This window comes from Acomys russatus, chromosome 17, assembly GCF_903995435.1.
Source record: "Acomys russatus chromosome 17, mAcoRus1.1, whole genome shotgun sequence".
NCBI classification, from domain to species: domain Eukaryota; kingdom Metazoa; phylum Chordata; class Mammalia; order Rodentia; family Muridae; genus Acomys; species Acomys russatus.
Genome location: NC_067153.1, coordinates 57978980 through 58001145, shown reverse-complemented (window position 1 = coordinate 58001145; position 22166 = coordinate 57978980). Strand labels below are relative to the sequence as shown.

Sequence of the window (22166 nt, the reverse complement as noted above, 5' to 3'; positions counted from 1 at the left end):
AGGTTTCAAAAGCCCATTCCTAGTAAAGCTCTCTCTCTCTCTCTCTCTCTCTCTCTCTCTCTCTCTCTCTCTCTCTCTCTCTCTCTCTCTCTCTCTCTCTTTCTCTCTCTCTCTCCCTCCCCCCGCCCATGTTTGGATCAAGATGTGAGCTCACAGCTGCTCCTCCAGCCAACACGCCCACTGCTTGCTGTCAAGATGCATCTCCATGATACTCTTTAGCCCCCTGAGACAGTGAACACAATTAAACACTTTCTTTTATAAGTTGCCCTGGTCACGTGTTCTATTAGAGTGACCAGGACAGTTAGTGATAATAGGTACCCATGGACTGGCATCGAGTCTAGAGTTCTGGGAAGAACCAGCCAGGAGTCCTCAGTGTTTTAAGTGGCAGCTGGGGCTTGACTGGCAGTGGATGAGATCACTCAGTGTGCTAGTTCATACAAGAGCTGTACTAAGAGGCTACGGAGGTAGCTTTAAAACAGCCCTGAGCACAGGCACCAGCCCCTGAGAGTCACTACTAGGCAGTTGTGTGGAGGAAGCTGGGACTGCTGGCCTTGCAACCCTCAGGAGCTATGCTAGCCTTGAGTGGCAGACACTTCCTGAGACCCACGGTAGAGAGTTTGAGTGACCCCGTGCCAACCCTCTCACTGACTATGGAACTAAAGCCCTCAGAGTAAGTACCCACTCAGCCCGTCAAACAGAAGGCCTACTTTACCCAAGTATTCTTTTAACTATGCCCAGCTCCAGGAGCTGGCTTCACTCTGTCTGGTAACTATGGCAATACATTCTAGTAAACTGAACTCTCTCACACACACACAAAAAAAACCAAAACAACAACAACAAAACAAAACAAAAAAAAAACATCGTATTTCCCATGTCAATACATGTAGCATGCATGTAAACCTGACTTTATATTTGCTCCTGGGCTGATTGTCTGACATGCCCATAACATCACTGTTAGGACAGGAATGTTTTGTTCACAATTCACAAATGCAACTTGACAGACTTAACAAATGCACTGAGTGAATAAACTGAAGCAACAGGACAGAATCGGGGTGTCCTCAACCTCATCTTGAGGAACCAATCTTCTTAGAGTTCCCAGCTCACACCTCCTCATCTGTGTTTACTTTCATCTTCACCACTTTTTGCTATGTCAGTTGACCTGGGCCAATGCTTTGTCTCATTAAGCCTTGGTTTTTGTTTTTGTTTTTGTTTTTTGTTTTTTTTTTTTTTTTACCTTTCATTTTTAATTTTTTAAATTTTTTTATATTTTATTAATTTAGTCATATTTGTTTTTATTTTCTTATTTACCAAATTCTACCCTCATTTAGATAATTTCTTTCTGCCTACTGAGATTTTGGGCTTCTTCCCTCTCTCCCCCGGCAAGGCCCCAAAGGTGCCTTAAGTAAATTACCTATTTTGCAACCTTTCTTAGACTTTAATATATGTACCTGTGACTATAAACTTCCTTACAGCTGTTTCATTGTACTGCAGAGGTTTTGGTAGGTTGTGTTTTAATTTTTCACTTGAGTCTAGGATCTTTGTTTCCAGAGTTCTCCAACGACCCAGTCATTCATCATTCACAGTGTGCTGTTCGATCTTCAAGAGTTTGTCTTTTCTGTTTTAAAATTTATCTTCATTATTTTTAAAACGATGCATGCAGGTGCCTATGGGGGCGAGAGGTGTTGGATCCTCTGGAGCTGGAGTCACAAGTAGTTGTGTGTAGCCTAAAATGGGTGCTGGGAACTGACCATAGGTCCTCTGCACGAGCAGTGACTTGACTGCTGAACCATCTCTCCAGCCCACGTCTGTTCTACAGTCACTTCTGTCTTATGTCTGTGGAGACTTGCGTCCTAGTATGGGATCTGTTTTGGAGAAAGTTCCATGGGCTGCTAAGAGAAGGTACTTCTTTGGTGTTTGGGTGTAGCTCTTTGTTAAGGACCATTTGGTCATTTAACTCAGACACTTTTTTTTTTTTTTGTGGAGCGAATATTTTCTAACTCATTCCTAACTTTTCTAAACTCTAAATAAGACATAAACACATCGAAATATAATTAAGTCAATGAAATCAAACATTTCTGCCTCTTTCTAAAAACCTTGTTGCAAATTTGTTAATGTGCATTTTTGTTATTGTTTTGTTTTTGTTTTGTTTTGTTTTGTTTTGTTTTTTGAGACAGGGTCTGTGTAGTCTTGGCTGTCCTGAAACTCACTATGTAGACCAGGCTGGCCTTGAACTCATAGAGATCCACCTGCCTCTGCCTGCCAAGTGTTGGGATTGAAGGTGTGAGCCGCCATGCCTGGCTTGCATTTCTCATTGGCTGAAGGCTGAGAAGGGTCAAGCTTTCTGCAGAGCTCTTATTTTGTGCGTGCTACTTTCTGTCTATGTGGCCGTGGCCCACTTTTAAAATCATGACACGTATACATGAAGCCATTCTATCAGGTACAAGAGGATCCATGAGAATAACTCTTCTAAAAGCAACCATGAACAGTTCTAATCCACACCTAAAAGGAGAGGGAACAGTGCCACCCCTCCCCCTTGGCATGGAGGGTCAAAGGCTATCTGCTTCCTGCTGCAGTTCAGCCTTGGAAGTGTCTGGATCTGAAGCGAGCTGGTAGCCAGGTAGGAAACACAGGGTTGTTAGGCGATTCTTAACCTTGAAGGCAAACCCCTGGGGGTTCCAAGAATGGAGTGGGGTTCTTCATTTTCATTCACAGCCAAGAACTCTATGTGGGGTACAATTACCCAGTGTTTTGGAGTACTCCTGGGAGTGTCACTCATATGAAGTATGTCCCCACAATGGGAGAAACTGCTGTTGTGTCTTTTGCTCTGTGTCTCTGTAATACAACCAGCCGGGCTCCACTGGCTAACGCTGTACTTTAGTGGCCAGGCAAAGCACACGCCACACTCCGGTGGTTCTCAGTCTGTAGGTTACAACCCCTCTGGGGGGGTCAAACGACCCTTTCGTAGGGGTCTCATATCAGATATCCTGCATATCAGATATTTACATTACAATTGGTAACAGTAGCAAGATTATGAAGTAGCAGTGAAATAATTTTATGGTTGGAGGGGGGTGTCGCAACAACATGAGCGACTGTATTAAAGGTCGCAGTATTAGGAAGGTTGAGAGCCACTGCTCTAGCCATTAAGGTGCAGTTAAAACTCTACTAGTACCATAAGACACAAGGGACGGTTGCATGGACCTCAAAGTCAAAACCATTTCTCTCAATTATCATGGCATTGCTGATATATATATATCAGATGAAAATGCCCAGACACACACACACACACACACACAAGCTAAAAACAAAAAACAAAACCCCCAAAACTGTTGAGAGCAGTGTACGTCCTGTTTCATAAAAGGGCAAGACGTAGCCTGCAACAGGTGGATGTGCTCAGGTGCTGTAAGAGTCAGAGATGTCTTTAAAAGGCCTCTTAACTCTGACGTCTTTGCTTACAATGTTCTCTAGGTAAATTAGCTCATCCATCCCACGCCATCTTTCTAATCCAGACTCTGCAGCTTGCAGCTGGGGTACTAGAAACGACGGTCTTAAATGCTCACTAGCTGAGTCTGTGTGTCACTGAAATGGAGAGGAAGCACGCGGAACAGCTCAGGCTTGTGTGCCGGTGCTTGATCCCCCAGTGCGGGTCTCTGGGCTGACTCCCCGGGCCTTTAGGAGCCAGGAAGCTGTTGGTTTCCCAGAAACCACTAGGCCTTGTTTAAAGCTTGCCCTTAAAGGAGACCACTGAAACACAGTACTGTACAACCATGTGTCTAAGGCAAGGAGGGTCAGGTGGGGAGGAATGAGGAGGCTGGCATGTGGTGTTCAGGCTCTTTGTTTTAACCACAGCTTGTGCTTAGGGCCCCGTGAGTCTGCAAAATCCCTCAGGCTGGTGCAGCCTAAATGGGAGGTATTTGTAGGTAAGTGAATGACTAGTACTGTATTGGCTATAAAAGTTTTTCTACCCCTAACATTTACCAATGCTAGAAAACAGAGAAATAATCAGTGCCAGGTACACTGAGCTGCTAAAGGAGATACTGCAGGAGTGAACGGCAGTGGTGAGGAATGACTTCGGAGCCTCCCTCCGCCTCACATCTGCAATTTCAGGCTTTCCGCAATGAGGTTCACAGCAGTGGTCCTCAGAAGGCAGAAGCAACAAAGAAACCAGCGTAAAGCACTTAAAGAGTCCATCAAATGCATAGCCTCAAAGATGCGCACACACAATGCTACCAGCCACACAGAGACGCTTTCCGCATCCTAACGTCAGACAGGGTTGATCGACAGCCGGGCACATGACAGTTGTATAATGAAGGCCGCAGTTAAGTGGATCAGAGAAAGGAAAGTTAGTAAGGAAATCTGAGTCTCTTCTGCATCTAAATTATCATTATTTTTTGTTGTTGCTTTATTTAAAACATCTTCTGTCAGAACTGCAGAGATCACAAGCTGGGGCTGAGGTGACCTTAAGAGTGCTGGCTTGTGGGTACAACTCCCTGGCTGCTACTGTGGGAAAGCGATGTATTTACAGCAGTGGAGAGAGGGCAACACAGAGGATCTTAACACGTGAATCTGACCTAGAGCCTCACTCATGCCAGGCAAGCGCTCTACAACTCAGCTGCACCCCCCAGCTCTCTCTATGCTTCTGTGCCCAGTATCTTCCAGCATGTGGTTTCCAATAAAACATGCTAAGCGTCTGAATGACAGGGCCTCTCGCTGGCTAAGTGTGGCTACCTTAGAGGCTTCATTCTCCCCCAACGGTGTTCAAGGGCATTTCTTAAGGGTATAAAAATACCATTTGGTGGTATCATTTCACAGGTACGGCCACCACCCACCCTTCAAGGACCCTCTCTACCCCCCCCCCCTTTCTGTGTGTGTATGCACTAGTGGCTTGCCCTTCAAGGTCAGGGGCATGGTTCAGTTTCTTCCCCGCACTTTCTTATAACCCGATGCTGCTCATCTCAACCCACACAAAGCAGCTGGAAAGGAAATGCAATGTACCGTCGAGAATGGGAGTTTCCCCTCCATATTAGGACATTTACACCAACCAACCACTCAAAAGTCTGCCCTAAAATAAAATGCTCTCTCCACTCCGTTACCGATGGTGCACAGATTAAAGAGGATGCAAAGCATCCAGTTTCTGTGCAGAACTTACAGGGTAAGATTGCATCTTTTCTAATTATGACAGAGAGCTTGCTATTATCACCACGGGGAAACGCACTTAAAAACTTTTCAATCCTGGGGCTGGAGAGATGGCTCAGAGGTTAAGAGCACTGACTGCTCTTCCAGAGGTCCTGAGTTCAATTCCCAGCAACCACATGGTAGCTCACAACCATCTATAATGTGATCTGATGCCCTCTTCTGGCCTGCAGGGGTACATGAAGGCAGAGCACTGTATACATAATAAATAACTAAATATTAAAAAAAAACAAAAAACTTTTCAATCCTATAGGAGTACTAAAAAGAAGCAAGCAGTGCACTGATGTTCCCACGTGGCCTCCCATCCCCCATCCCTGGCCCCAAGCTGGATGCTCTGATGTTCCCACGTGGCCCTCATGTCCCACCCCTGGCCCCAGGTTGGATCTCAGCTGTTGGAATTGTTTTGGTACCGGGATAAGCATTCATGATCCAAAAGCCTGAAATCCAAAACATGCTGAATGCTGAATGCTGGCTGACACTAACCCTGTGACTTTGGAACATTATAGACTTTTCTATCTTTGGACTAAAGCTGTTCCTGTGGTAGTCTATTCAAGGAGGGAGAGGAAGAGGAAGAAGCAGAGGAAAAGCAAGGAGGAGAAGGAAGAGGAGGAGGAAGAAGAGGAGCCCATTCTGCATTCTGAAACACTTCTGGTCCTGAGCATTTGGGATAAAGATACTGACACTGTAAAGGCTTTCAGTGACTCACACCCTTGGGACGTCTCCTCCACTCCATCCTCTCATTACTCGGGCTTGTTTGCCTGACTTGCTGCAGCTGACAGGACATTAGCAAACAATGCAATCGTAGGCCCAATGGCACTGTCGCACTTGTGGGTACATTTTGCCTAGCAAGCTGGTACCCAGGGTGCAATAGTGGCATGACTTTTATAGGGTAACCAATTGCATTCTGATTGGATTTGGGGTCTGCTTCATAGAAGTGTATGCAGGCCGGATACTATTAAAAAAATACAAAAGCCCATGGCTGAGGTCATAGGCCCTAAGGTGGGATTGGCAATTGTTACTTTGCTAAACGCTTGTGCAGCCCAGCTGTCTTCTAAACATTTAATGTAAACCCATCATTCTAGGATGCTCTCGACCTCAGTAAGGAAGCAGCTCCTTGTGCTGAGAAGCAGTTTAATGCAGGCTAATAATGAGTCAAAGTGTTGGGAATAAGTAACCCTGATTACTCAGCCCTAAATGGGACATGTTTTATCAGACCCCTGCCACGGTTCAGGTAACACTGCAGAAGGGGAAGTAGAAAGAATTTAATAGGCAGAGGATAGGGAAGAATGCTGGGAAATGCCGCCTCTGGGCAAGGCATGGCTACTGTGCTCACAAACTCATAGCAGCTACGGTTATCTGCACGAGACCTGCATAAAACAAGCCAGCCCAAATTATAGCCTAGACCGGAGTGAGCTCACAAGACTCTACCTCCAACTGAGGAGCTGTTGGCATTCCTCTGTAGCTGCCTGGGGAGGAGAAGCCAGAGGTAGGTTGCCCATGCTCCAGTGGCCCTGTGCCCATGCACGCACGTATATGTGCGCGCGCACACACACACACACACAGGCACGTGCGCACACGCACACACAGGCACACGCATACACACACACTTGCACACATGCACGCACACTCATGCATGCACACACACACACAGAGCACTAACTGGACTTTGTGGGGTATTTTAGAAAACAAGCACATGAAGTTAAGAGGAGGGGGTATCAGAGAGGATCTGGAGGGGGCACTGGAGAGAGAAAGAAGGCGGTGGGCAGATGGCCATATTCAATTGTTTATGAATAGTTTTAGTGCCAGACACACTGGGGTGTGCATCCCTTTGCAGCTCTGAGGCCCCATTAAAGAATACCAGGCTAGACCATAAGAGGGTGAGAGGCCATTTGGAACCCCCACAGACCAAGCTAGGCTCACCATGGGGATCAGCTGAGTCAGGCCGTGTGTGAACCCAGTGAACTGAGAGAAATAAAGCAATAGTGAAAGCAGGTGTGTTGTTGAAGCCTCGGCCTTTTGAGGTAAAATTTTCATATGGTAAAATCTAATGGCGTCTATGAGTGAAGCTTGGAGAATAACCAAATTAAAACAGGGCAATCCTATGTGAATAACCATGACACATTGGAGGGTGTTTTTGTACACCGTGTATTCAGATGCTGATTTCTGTGCCCCGAGTCAGCATTATCAATGTCATTGATCGATGTTTTGTAAACAATGCTCCCCTATTATCTCTGACTGGTTAAGGAAGAAGCTGAGCAGCCTATAGCTGGGCGAGAGATGACAGGGAGGCTGGACTTCTGTTTCCAGTCGAAGGGTCTCAGGTAGGAAGAGAAGGAAGAAGAGGGAGAGAAAGGACGTGGCCATCAGGATGACCCGATGGCGCAGAACCAGCCCAGAGGGTCAGAATAGATGAACATCTGCCCAGCTGTAGTGCTTTAAAGCTGTTGAATAACTCTAGTATGTCTCTGTGTCAATTATTTGGGAGCAAGATTGGGTGACTTTTAAAAGGCCCCCCAAAATGAGCTTCATTTCTACAGAAGCTCTGGGGGAGTGGAGGCTCAGCCAGGACACAGTCCTCAAAGTGAGTGACTTTAATGGCTAACACAAAATTGCATCAAACTGAAAGAGAGAAAAAAAGACCAACAGTAACTTACCCCACACTCCCATAAATACTGCAAAGATCAGGGTTCCGAAACTGTCAAAGATGCACAATTTCTGGAAAATAGAGCAATGACATGTAAGTAAATGAATTCCCCACTTATCAGAACTCGGCCAGTACGTAATACTTTGTACACCCTGCAGCCTGGAGCGTTCGCCAAGCCTGGTGCTGGCTTAACAATCACCACACGTATGGCATAATCGCAGATGGAATTTCTCACATTCTAAAAGCAAACGGCTTCCGCCGTCTGAGCCCGAGTGCATTTTCCAGTGGAATCGTCCCACAGCGCGATAAAGGAGCAGGCACATTTGCTGAGACTGCAGGCTGTTAAAGCTTCTTTTATGAGCTGTCACAGAGTGACCGGAAAGATGGACGCAGCAAGTGGCCCTAAGGATCTAGTGCCCTCTAAGCAACTTGGATGATTTGCCTCTTATCTTTGTCTCCTTCCCCTCAGAGGATAAATTCCAGAAATACTTCTTTTCTTATTAATAAAATAAGATACAAAGTTGAGTTTATGTGACGACGGCTCTCCTCCTCCAGGAGCGCCCGCCCTGCTTCCATCAACCCGAGGAAGGCTTTGCGTCTGTGACTGGCGAGTGCTCTCGGTGGGATAAAGGCTGTGCTGACATCACCAGCACAATTGTCTCAAAAGGTTTATCCTCTCATCGGGGCAGTGCTACCACTGCTGACAAACTCGCTCTCTGGCAATGTGCACATAGCCTAGCTGTCTTTATGACTTTCTGGGGGGGAAAAAAATCTTTGAATTGTTTACTGACTTTCCATTAGTAAGCATTTAAAATCTTCCTTAAGAAAGAACTCATAACACTAACGGGAGATGGGGGCGGGGCAGGAGGGTGGCGGGACATGTATTATTCTGCCAACTTTATAAGAGGCCACATGAAGAATGAAAAGGGGTGAGTGGACAGAGGCCCCAGGTGAACAAGGGGACATCCACAGTGATAGCATTCAGATCTGTTTCCAAGTGGGAAGTGTACTTGGCCACGGTTTTTTTTTTCAGTTGTCTTTTATATTCAAAGTGGTATAATTTTCATGTATGCAAGATTATTGGTTATTTTCATTAGAAGGTATGTATCTGGTTAGTTAAGTTCTCATCTGCCTGGCTTCTGAAGCAGATATGAGTTCCCGCACCATCCATGTGGCTTTTGATCAAACAGCATGGTTCTAAATGGTCTCATGAAACAATTCCCCTAAAACAAAACAAAAAGCCCCAAACCCTCCAGGCCAGGTGTAGAAAGATGGATTTGTCATGCCTGTTGTCCTGGGGACGATGCTTTTTCTCTTTTCTCTTTGCCTTTTAGAAAACCACCTGCTCCGAGATGTCTTTCAACATTATGCTCTACCTTTTATTGCAAATAACTGCACACAAAGCGCTATGGAAAGTACTCCAGATGTGTAATCTCCTTCCTCGACATGCTCCATTTTGGAGTTGGTACAAGTCATGCCAACTGCCTAGTTCCCAATGAGGGATGTGCCTGGTATCCCAGGACACGGTTAGGCATAGATGAAGCTGCCATGCTAGTCTCATATGTGAGATCATGGGCAGAGGAAAGGAAGTAGACATCTGGCCTTTCTGCTTGGTCCCCCGAGCACTAAAGAAGTAGAAGTAAGGGAGATGGTAAGATATAAGCTTGTTAGAAGCCTAACTTAGGCTGGCTGGCAGCTGGCACAGTGGACCAGATGCCATATTAAGAGCAGCCCCAAGTCAGCATTTTGTTGGAGTCATGGAACATCTCTTCAGAAGAAAGGAAGAAACTAGTAAGTGAATTATTAGTATAAAACATGAATGAAACCAGAAATGCCTTTTTATTTATTTATTTATTTGCCCCAACCGCTTTCACCATTTCCTCTAGACTCTTGTCTTAGTCTCCTTCCCTTTGTAACCTGCTCCCACAAGATTCAAGGAGTCCTTGAGGAACCACAACAGAACCAAAGACCTCTCCCCAGACAATGAAAGACACGCAAAAGTCCTGAGCTAAGGTGGGGAAGGTGGAGTTGGAGGAATGGAGGCGTAAGTGAGGAAGGAAAGAGGAGGAAAGGATGTCTTCAGAAGGGACCTTCCATTGTGGCTTCGCAGGAGCATGACCGCTGCACCTGCCTTAGGTGCAAAGGCTCAGGAGATGCGCTAACAGTGCAGGTCTTCTAGTGCATAGTCCAGCCATTGCCTTAGGTCAGGGGCAGTCAGTAAAGTCTTTTTTAATCTATAAATTAAGTGTAGGAATCGGTGAGGCTGACAATGTGCCATGATCATTGTAAATAGTAGTAGGACAAGTTTTTCAGACACAAATCTGAATGTCCAAATTCTTCTGAGGGGGGATAATTTGTCTGCCATGTTTAAGCAACTCTTTTTATGTAAGCATCTGGAATAGCAAAAGTTACCTTAGACGATTCACAGGTGATATTCAGCCTCCAGAAGGGACACAGCCTGTCACACTGTGGACACATCAGGATCTGGCCACCGATATCTGGATCACAGACCTCTTTGCTAACAGGAGAGAAAGAAAACAACTCAAAAAACCTTAGCAAAAGGCTTCATTTTCTACCAGCATAATAAAATCCAAGTTCATCCATGACAAGCAACAAAACTGAAGCTGACAAAACAGGACCACAGGTAGCATTCATCATTCTGAAAAAGGCTAGAAAAAGCATACAGGGTAGACAACGATCTGTATTTCTTTAAAATTTTTGTTTACATTATTTAAAAATTTTTTAACCTTTATTTTTATTTATCTGTATGGGTGCTTTGCCAGCATGTATGTCTGTGCACCACGTATACAGAAGAAGATGACATTGGGTCCCCTGAAACTGGAGTCATAGAGGGAGTGTGTGTGTGTGTGTGTGTGTGTGTGTGTGTGTGTGTGTGTGTGTGTGTGTGTGTGTGTGTGTGTGTGTGTAGGAATGTCTTTAGTGGATGTAACAACTGTCAATAAAGTGCTGTTTAGCCAATAAGCTGGGCAAAAGGACAGGAAATGGAAGGCAGAACTTCCTGGAGGGGGCGGAGCCAAGTTTGACAGTTGAGAGAGACAAGGAAGGAAGAAGCTTCTGAGGATCATAGTGGTAAGTGCTTGGGATATATGTATGTTACGAGGTTTAGAGTAGTTTATGTTAGTTTAAGAGTAGATTTGTATCAGTTTAGATTCTTCCCGGCTTAGTGCTGGCAGCTTTAAAGTATGTTTCAGTCTCCCTGCGTCAGTTATTAGCTTCTTAGGCCAGTTGTGAGCCAACAAGTTGGGGCTAGGAATCAAAATCAGGTCCTCTGGAAAAGCAGCCAGTTCTCTTAACCACCTCTCTCTCCATTTTAATATAATCCTTTTTATTTATTTATTTTCGAGGTTTATAATGCCCAAGCCTACTCTTAACTCAGGGACATGACACAAGGTCCTCCTCCATAACTGCTTTGGTTGGAGGCCTATGAAGCTAACAGAAAGTCAGGGGAGCGAGGCTGTGAGTGGTGGGAGGAGGGAACCCACTGCCTCTCACAGATCATGGCTGTCTCCTCATGCCACCCAGCAAGCTGCCATTCCCCATAAAACCCTCCAGTTGCCGTGTCTATTTGATCTAGAAATTACACTTCTCCTTCGATGAGCCTCGGGCAGAAGCAATTTAAAACACACGTCTCCATGCCATTCCCCCCCCCCCCCTCCAACAGATCCTAGCACTTGTCATAACATTATGCCTCGCCTTGAATCCAGAGGCAATAATAGCATATTTAGTAAAGTTTGTGGACACAGAATCAGTAGGTAAAGTATACACAGGGAAACAAAAGAGATTTCCTCTTTTTCCATCTGAAACAATTGGGAAATAACTTTAAAACACTGTATTTCAGTAGCTTAATGAGTACAACGTCTAGGAATGCATCTAATCAAAGATGTATTAAGATTTATATGAAAAAACACCTGTAAAACTTTGTCTAATACAGTGAAGAAGATCTGTGCTACGAGTTTCAGAATCGTTTGGTGGGGGAAATTAGAACTCATGTTAGGCCTTTTCCATTTGCTGTACAAATCTCGCGGAAGACCCAAAGCTCAGAACGGACAAGTTAATAATTAGACACTGCTGGCACAAGCTAAGACAACAACAGAAGCACACAATGAGACATGTAAAGATTTCTACCTACGTCCAAAGATCTGGACCCCAAACTAGAAAGATACGAACGGGCAGCTCAATTCAATGTACATGGGAAAAACATAAGCTTCAATTAACCCCAATTGTACCACATGAAAAAAAAAAATCAATTCTATGTGAAAAATGAGAATGACAGCTACAGAACAGAAAAAAAAGATAGAGATGGGGCTGGAGAGATGGGCTTCAGAGAGATGGGCTTCAGAGAGATGGGCTTCAGAGAGATGGGCTTCAGAGAGATGGGCTTCAGAGAGATGGGCTTCAGAGTTAAGAGTACATGCTGTTCTTGCAGAGGACAGCACCGACATAGAGGCACTCACAACTGCCTGTAACTCTAGCTCTAGGGGACTTGATGCCTTCTCTGGCCTTTAGGGAGACCTGTGCTCTCATGTGCACGCACACACAAACACATAGATAATTGAAAATAAAAGAGAATATAGCAACAAAAAAGAATATCGCAATAATCTTAAGTTAAAGAAGAATGCTGTCAACATGGAACCAAAGCCATAGAGGAAGTTACTGACATATTCAAGTTTTACTGAGAGGAGGCAAGAAGCTGTGGACTGCTCCTATGGCTGATGACCTTTCAGATGGACCCTGCTAGGATGGGAGGCAGCATTATGACTGGTTAGGTGACCTTGCAAATAACCCAGAGAAACAAGTGGGTTTGGGAAGCAAGGCTGAGAGAGCAGAGTAAGCTCTAACAGAAGCTACTCATTCATAAAAACAATGAGAACAATGACAAAAATGTTCAAACTCACACTTTTCTGAACTCTGAAAGTTAACCAAACGCTTAGAGCTGCTTAGGCAACTGCCCCTACCCTACCATGGTGTGTGTGTGTGTGTGTGTGTGTGTGTGTGTGTGTGTGTGTGTGTGTGTGTGTGTGTGTGTGTGTGTGTGTGTGTGTGTGTGTGTAAGGGGCTGGCCAATCTGTGAAGAATACAGCTTTGCAGCATTTTTAAACTAGACCAATTACCATGCCCATCTCCCGAGGTTCATGGCAGCCTTAAGACCCAGCAGCCTTCCAGGCACTGTGAACAAGAGTGGATTGTCACAGGTGCTGAAAAGGGCAGGCAGCATCTATAGCTGCTTCAGGGAGCCTCGCCTGTCCAGAAGTTCCTGGGAAACTTTTTTTTCTTTTTGTTTTGTTTTCTTTTTCTTTTTTCTTTTCTTTTCTTTTCTCTTTTCTTTTTTTTTGTTTTGTTTTGTTTTGTTTTACTTTTCAAGACAGGGTTTTTCTGTGTAGCCTTAGCTGTCCTGGAACTCATTTTGTAGACCAGGCTGGACCTGAACTCACAGAAATCTGCCAGCTTTTGCCTCTCAAGTGTTGGGATTAAAGGCGTGAACCACCACCGCTAGACTGAGCTTTTTATATAATTTTTACCTCATACCCAAAGCTTAAAAATCTCCAGGAATTAACGCAGCAACTGCCTGGGTCACTAGTAACCATAAATGTAAACCAAAAACTTTAAGGAGGAACGAGGTATGGGGTATCCACAGACACCAAACCTCCAACATATCTGTGAGACGCAGAAAGCCACACGCAGTGTTGGCATCAAACAAATGAGACATATCCTAAGCACTGCCATTTTGTTTTCAGACTCCATTTTGATCATAAGGTGAAATTAAGTTCAAGTTCCCAGGATCTGGGGAACTTTCCAGATGGCTAGCCAATTTCTTCCTTCTTCCTTTGTTCCTCAAAATGTAATGATTGTTTCTAGCCATGAAAGAACAAATGATTCTGATTGATAAAAAAATTGGGCCTGTAACTTGGCACAGATGTTTGTGGATTTTGGACTTAAAAATCTTGCAACATTCTGTCTTGAAGTTATTATTTGGTTCCTGAGTCTGTTCTATGGCTCTGATTAATCAGTACCGGCCTGAGTACAATAAATTTGTATCATCTGCTTAGATACTAAGATGAACGTTCAAAGACACAGCCAGCTCTTGGGTCTGTGCTGCTGTTCCTGACTGGTCAGTTTTTGTTCCGTAGTTCAAAAAGACCTATTGCTTTGCTGGACTCCTGTGACTGCTTGGGTTGTTTTTGGATTTACGGACCCCAACAGCGTATGGGCTAGACAGTACATAAGCCAGGAAAGGCCCGAGAGATCCTGGAGGCTAACCATGGGGGTTCTGCCTAAGCCTAAAGGAAAACCTTAGGAGAATTAAGTACTGTCTGTTGGAGTGTCAAACATGTTTCCAATACAGATGGCATGGAAAAAGGACAGGACCCAGCACCAGTGAAACCAACCTGATCTAACTGGTGTCTAATGACCCACTGAATGGATTTTAGCATCCATACGAGGTATGGAACACAGTCCATGGAGCCAGGCTGGGCCAGGAACAAGAGCAGCAGCAATAAGCTTTGCCGGGAACTCAGATTCCCATGATTCTTACAGTGTAATAGTTAAAATGTCAAACTCTCAACATGCAAGTCACAGGCGCATCAAAAACCTGAAAAGTATGCCACTAACAGAGGAAGGACAGACCCAAGGACACTGGCACATTTGTTTTATTTAAGTAAGCAAGTATGAACTGAGAACTGACTGAGGAAAACCACACCTACGGAATTAAAGATAGAATGCTTTCAGGAAAGCTGTAAGTCAAAGAGAACTAACTAGAAATGTAGGCAAAGCACATGAACATCAATGAAAAATTCACGGAAGGCATTCCTCCACAGATAAGGAACTTAACGCTGTATCTAAGAAGATTATACAGTCTGAGAAACGGAAGAGAAAAAGTTATAGAAAACACCTGTGTATCCACCTTCAAATACCAGTGGAACTGCCACACACACTCTCCAGCACATGCATCGTGCAAGCCACAGAAGAGAAAGAAATGGACAAAGGAGTAGTTGGAGGATGGCCAAAAATGTCTTAACTTTGATGAAAGCTTTCATCTTTACATCCGAGAAACTGCATGCTTTTCAGGGGATACAGTCAAAGAGAACTAGTGAGCTTTTTGGGCCTTCCCCATTGGGACATGAGCTGAGTAGGAAGGTCAGCTGGGTGCTTTCTCTGCCTCTCTGAGCCAGTAGGTTTTCACCCCAGCATCTGTCTCCTGAGCTTTTCTTGGTAAAATAGAACATTTGGGATTTTCACTTAAAATTTGTTGGTGCCCCATGTTGGGTGCCATACATAAAAGTATCTTTTATTTGCCTGTTTCAATTGTTGTCTACGCCTAGTCCTGGAGGTTTCTAGCCTCTTTAAAATCTAACCTAGGTCTAGAATGTTTTTAGCCTCTGAGATTTACTGCTTAATAAAGTCACCCTTACTTGTTCTTCCGGAGCACTGGGCTGGCTGGTTCCACTCTGCTGTTCTGGCTCAAACTCTTCTGCCAGATAACTTATTTAATCTGGCTTCTCTCTTGGCCCAGAATTTCTCTACTTGGCCTCAAACTAACTCAACAATCTGCTCTAATCTTCTGGTTTCTTCTCATTTTTCAAGATCATTACATATTCACTCAAGTTCTCTCTTTGCAACCCATCTCTCTATTACTGTGTCGTTAAAACTGACTCATAAGTAACTTCTCTTTCTTCTCTCTTCTTTTGAGAGTTGGGCGTATCCTATTCTGTCAAATCTGCTTTGATTCATCACCTTTATGCCACTCAATTAGACATTACTTTTAAACATGGGTGCTTCCTTCTACAAACTAATTTACCTTCATTGTTTGGAATTAAAGGCATGCACCACCATGCCTGGACCTAAGCTTTTCTTTACATGAAACTTACTCTATACCAGGCTAGCCTTGAACTCAGATCTGTTTGCTTCTGTCTCCTCAATTAAAGGTGTGTTTATATTCCAGCCAGATCACACAAACCTAGAAGATCTTTGGATCTTCTCTTGCCAGAACAGCCATGTTCTGAATTAACATTCCTCTATAGAAACTCATGCAAGTTTAAAAAAAAAAAAAAAAAAACCAAACATAAACTGGGCTCTTAGGCCAGGCAAGACATAGCATTTGCTCCTCCCAGGGTCTATACAGCCCTCAAGAGACACCAAATTGCAACCCTGATCTTGAACTTCTAATGTCTAGAACTATGAGAAATGAGCCTTGTTATTCATAAACTCCCCTGTCTGTTGTTATATCATATAAAAACATAAAAAGGCAGGATACAATAAGTAACTTCTGTGCTGAGCACATAAAGAATAATTAATTATGAGCTAACACAAGTATAGGCAGAAGATTCCAAGAGACAGCTCTCCAAAGTTACACTAATAATAAGCGCAGAGAAGATGCTCAGCACCACTCTAAGTCAGGGAAATAAAAACCACAACAGCCATGATAAGCCATCAGTATAAAACAAGATGGTCAATTACAAAACATAAACATGAAACTGAGAAAAGTATCCCCTGGTGTCTGGAGGACCTGGCATTCTCACAGGTGGCTGATGAGAAAGGAAAGCAGTAACCATCACCTTGGAGAGTACTTTGGTCATTTCTTTTTCTTTTCTTTTTTTTTTTAAGCATTCAATAATTGCAAATATATTTATTACAATTTACAGATTAGTTAATAGTTATATACAAATATACTCTGAGCTATAAAATCTCCACTAGTTACATTTGAAATCACTGATCTGAAAAAGCCAACTTAGAAATCTCATTCCCAAATTCCACCTTCCTTAAATTATAAAAAATAAAATCTGATAGTTTTGACTTCAAGTTACAGATAAGGAGTTGCCACATTTCAGCACTCAGAAATGCAGGTCCTCGTCTGCAGAGCCTCTTGCATGCTACATATATCTTTATTTTTATTTTATTTTTTATTTTTGCTACACAGATCTTTAAAGCACCATTGCAAGACTTAATATGTAAAGAACCTCCATACCCTGCCTTGCCTTTGGAGGGGTTCTTTCCTTAACATCTGGGACTGGGATGACAATAACAATAATTTTGTTTTTCTCCTTTGGTCAATTTGTGAAGATCCTTCTGTCCTTGCCACCAGCTGGCCACATCGCAGGTGGGCGGTGCACCAGGCTATTTTAACCACTCGTTTCCTCATTTGGCAGTGAAGGTGGAGTATGGAACAATTTTCAAACACCCCATGAATGTACAGATGTCCCATTCCTTGCAAATATACAAGTGTGGGGGGTCTCAGAAACACAGCACACCTAAATGTCTGAAATCAGGTGTTCAGTTGCAGTCTGATTTTAAAAGAATGTCTATATGTTGTCACAATTTTTCTTCCTAAGTCAACATGCCTGTTTTCCAAACAGCCCAGCCTCTAAGCTAGCCTGTTTCCACAGCACTGTACCAGACCCTGCAATGCACTCTGGGGTTCACTAAATGAGGTGCACAAAATACACAGAAATGAGGGTTCTGCAAAAATGAAAACCAACTTTTCTGGTGCTGCGCTCTTACTGTGTGTGGATAAACATCGTCACCACTGAGCAGAACTTTGGTCATTTCTGGCAATGTTAAACAGAGAGTTTATACATATCCCAGAAATTCCACTCCTTGCTGTATCCTCAAGAGATAGGAAACCATGTGTCCCCATGACAACATGTCAGAAAAATGTTCATAACAGACACAAATATTCCTAACAACCCAACATCCATCAGTCGATGTATAAATAAGGAATGTAGCATACTTGTGCAATGGAATATTATTTGGCCCCAAAGGGACTGAGGTATCAATACATACCTCAAATAACCTGGAAAACAAAGTGAGTGACAGAAAGTGGTCATGAGGGCCATGCTCTACATAGCCTGACTTACACAATGTCCACAATAGAGAATCAAGGCTATTCCTTAATTGCACCTGCCCCTGTCAAATCAAAAAGCAAATTACACACTTCTAACATTTAATGGGACAGACTACACATTACCATTTGAAGAGAGAGGAATGGGGATATAGTAAGGAAACAGTGGACCAAAGAAATACCGGAGCCCAGGAGGGAAAACAAAACATCCCATAGCTCTAAGTCTGGTGTCCGGGATCTCAGTTTCAAAGCACTTTGCTGCATAGAGACAACCTTCCTGGATGGCTTTCACTCCCTTTATGAAGCTCCTCTTGGAAGATATCTCAGGGTTCTGGTGTTTTCAACATCTTGGGGTCTCCACTCTAACCCAGGCTTCACTTTCCAAATTTTACAAAATGGCCTCTAAGGGCCTTTGTGCAAGGAGGCCTGCACCTCAGTGAAAGAGGAAGAGTCCATACCCTTTCCCTCCTTCATCTTTTAGCCTCTAAAGGCAACACCATGCAACAACACTGTCCAGTCTGACTGCCAGCACCTACTCAATAACCCAAGCACGGCGGCACATGCCTATACTCCACTACAGGGGGATAGAGACAGGAGGATCCCAGGAGCTCAGTGATGAGTCAGTCTAGGAAAAAGTTGAACTCCTGGATAAGTGAAGGATGCTGGCTTCTACCTGCTCATCTACTTGTGTGCATGGATCACAGCCAACACACCCAACACACACACACACACACACACACACACACACACACACACACAAATGGACCTTGCAAAGTGGATCCTGCCCATTTTGAAGATCTATTCTGAGATGCCACGTGAGCGTGGAACAACATTAGGGAGAAAGCACCAACATTCAAGTCCTTGGCTACAAATTTTTTTCTCAAGAAGAGAGAGAAGACTTCAAACAGCCATCTTGGGCACATAGGCTCTGCAGCCTGCCTGTGAAACAGGTAATGTGCCTATATATCAGGCAGGCAAGCAGATGTCCCCCCCTAAGAGCCATGCTCAGGGCTTGGAAGATGTCATTCTCTCTGCAGTGAAGCCCACAGACCACAATCTGCCGGTTACACCTGGATAGAGGCCAGTCCATCAGAAGACCATGTCTGGCGTAGTGTTGTGTCCACTCTGGAGGCTGAGAATGCCAAAAGCAGATGCATAACTCCCAATGACACAGAAAATCCAACATGCCCGGACTTCCCTTAGACCAGTGGTCCTCAACCTTCCTAGAGATGAAACCCTTAAAACATACAAATATTTTTGTTGTATTTCATAAATATAATTTTGCTCCTGTGGTAAATCATAACGTAAATATCCATGTTTTCTGATGGCCTTAGGTGACTCCTGACAAGGGTGTTTTTGACCCCAGAGGAGTCACTACCCACAGGTTGAGAACCACTGTCCTAAGATGACGCTGACTTTTGAATTCTAGTACCAATTCTTAGTTTTCTCTTTCTCTGACATTGTAAGGAATAGTCCCTGTGAAAGTAACACAAAACCACAACTGGCCACTCTAGTTTCCAATCATGTAACTCTTAATATCATTTAAGAAAAAAATATTTTCTAAACACAGAAAACCACCAGCTTTCTCACTAAAACCATAAGAATTCAGAGCTTTTCTTGGCCCAGATCTGCAAGGCTCTGTAAAGCAGTCCTTGGAAGCCAGAAGTTCAAGGGCAACCCTTATCTCCAGTCCTTTCTTTATCATACAAAGAACCATCTTAAAATATCTGAGTGGTTTGTTTGTTTATATCCTGGACATAATGCTTCTGTCAGAGGCTGTGCTGGATTATCTGAAAAAAATTCCATTTCATTCACTACTGTTCTCAGAACAAAGGGGGGGGGGGGAGAGAGAGAGAGAGACAGACAGACAGAGAAAGAGAGGCAGAGAGAGAGAGAGAGAGGGAGAGAGACAGAGAGACAGAGAGAGAGGAAGAGAGAGAGAGAGAGACAGACAGAGAGAGAGAGAGAGAGAGAGATCATGCAATGGGCGTTTGCGTCGAGTTCTCCTTAGCAAAACGGTCTAAAAGCCTGGTAACAGTTTCATGACTAACCAGTGTGGCAACAATGATTAAAGAGAGACTACCTACCTCCAAGTGCAGTTATCCTGATTAAGGTACCCATAGAGGAAGCAGGCCACGCCCACCACTGCTGCTAGCAGGAGCATCTGCGTGTAATAGCCCAGCCAAGCAAAGTAGATTCCAATCTTCTCTCCATAATACTTCCTGGCGAGAGGGAAAAGAGAGGGAAGGCACTCTTAGAGGCTCATCACCGTAGAGCTTCATCCTAGCGTGGCTCCTCGGTTCTTAAGTCAAGGAGGCTTTTTCCGCGAGCACCTGATTCAGTTCACCCTTGTGGCATGTTCATTCTCACGGCGGCACCTGACCAGGAAGGATGCAACATGCACCGAGGCACAGCACATTTACAAATCCCTTGTTTTAGGTGAAGATGAGCACCATGCTACAATTTTTGAAAGACCTTGTAGTTATGCAGAGTCTTCTGTGTATTTATTCATCTGCTGCCTGCTGTTATGTACCTGGAGAATATGTAAGAAGTGCAGCATAAAATCCAAGGCTTCTGACAACACGGCTTCTCTCCTGTGTTCAAGGTACATTTCTGAGAAAACAGTGGGCACCTCTGACCCCAGATGGTGCCACCCCCCACATACAAACCGTGACTCCTCTCCACACAAATATACCTATATACCTACGGTGCAGTAAGAGGGAGCCCGATATAGTCATGATTTCCTATGAGGTAATGACATTACAACTAACAGTGGAAAAATACTGCAAGTGCTCACACCTTACCACTCAGTGAGCTAATAACTCCACCACTTACTCCTGTGCAGTAAAGAATTCTAAGTCCCTGACAGGTGACCTCTAACCCCTGGGCCGTTCCTGAGAGAGAAGTGTCTTTCCACTCATGGTGGGGCCACACTGGTAGTTTCTGCCCACATAAATCATACTGGGGCCTAGCGAGTGCGCTCATGAGACAACTAGGGATGGAGCTGGCCATGCCAGAAGGCCAGTGTCACCATTGGTCTAAAGCTAAAGACTGAGACATGGAAGAAGCTATGACCCATCCCCTGTGTGTAAGAAAGTCTTGAGGAAACCCTGGCTCATGCAAAGTGGGGTGAGCGCCTCTGGCTGGCAATGCTGTTGGAGAGCGGCCTTGCACAGACACCACAAGGCACTGCTCTCTCCTGCTCACCTGATAAGATCCAAGGGCTGCTTCTTGTATATGCTTCGAGGATGGGCCCATTCCCGGTACAGAAGGTAGCGCTCACTAGGACAGCTGGGGTCCTCCGACTCATAGTTGAATTTACACTGAGAAGCAGAAAGAAAAAAAGAAAGAGCATCATAGTCTTCAACTCACAAGTCTGGTAAGGATGGCACTAATGGCCATTGTAGAAACTGAGCTCCACTTGCTGGAAGGGACAGACATGCCATTTAATTTTTAATGACTCTAAAATAAAGGCAATCACTATTGCCCTTGGGGAGTATTTGGGAATAGGGATGGCCCTGGATGCTTGGACAGTGACATTAGCAGCTGTCACTCCTAGTAAACAAGGCGAGGAGGTGGCGGGAGCCCCAAGGATGCTGATGCCCTGAAGGGAGGCAGTCCTAATGAATAAGAAACTGGACCACTCAAGACCTCAGGTCCTCACAATCAAGGGTCATCTACCTGAAAGCCCAGCCTTGGATGGTGGGGGACCAGAACACTGGCTGGTGAGCAGCAGGCCACTGCGATAGCCAGTGCTTCCCAGTGTCTCAGTTCAGCAGGGATGTTGATGACACACAGAAAATAGCTAGCAAAGACTGTATCATGCCACCCAAGAAACAGCCTCCCGCCTCTGTCTAAATTCAATCACCCCTTTTCCTGTCTGACCCACTCGCCGGCTCATGCACAGAATCATATTACCATGAAAGCCCATCCTTAGTAAGAGCTCTGGTCTTTGCCTGCCTCTCACTCACACCACACGATTACTCTAGGCTTGGAGATCCGGAAGATAAATGTCAAATAAATATTCTAGGACAGTGGTGGCAGACGCTAACATTCAGAGAACGATGTGTAACTGACCCTGAAGTTCATAAGCTTCCACTGCTAATTTTGCTGGGGCACAAAAATAGAACAAACTGTTCGGCTCAGTGGCCACCCTGGGTCTCTCTGGAGGCTCAGTCCTTGCCATCTTGCCCCGCCCCACCCTCCACTCTCTGCTTATCCATGTGAATCAAGCACTTGCTTGATGTTCTAGCTTTGAAGTACGGCTCGTTTCAAGATCGTCTTTAACCCACAATGCAAATAACACATAGCGAAGATGAAACTGCATTTGCTTTCTTGTGCTGTACAGATTTAGATGAATTAGCAGTAAATGCAACAAAGTAACCTTGTGATGGATGTGGTATTTAGCACATTTCAATGACAGGATACAGTAAATACTTTTAGGTATATAGTGACCTCACATATATGTGGTTGTGA

At 44.4% G+C, this 22166-nt stretch overlaps 1 protein-coding gene across 2 annotated transcripts in view; it reads right to left on the bottom strand.

Moving 5' to 3' along the window:
- Positions 1-22166, bottom strand: part of Ano6 (anoctamin 6) — a 174535-nt gene that overhangs the window by 32213 nt on the left and 120156 nt on the right. For both annotated transcript variants that reach the window (XM_051160263.1, XM_051160264.1), the window contains 4 exons: positions 20898-21013; positions 19778-19912; positions 10247-10352; positions 7845-7905 (listed from right to left, as the gene is read on the bottom strand). In XM_051160263.1, the coding sequence (XP_051016220.1) occupies positions 7845-7905; positions 10247-10352; positions 19778-19912; positions 20898-21013 (418 nt within the window). The remainder of the gene's footprint in view (positions 1-7844; positions 7906-10246; positions 10353-19777; positions 19913-20897; positions 21014-22166) is intronic.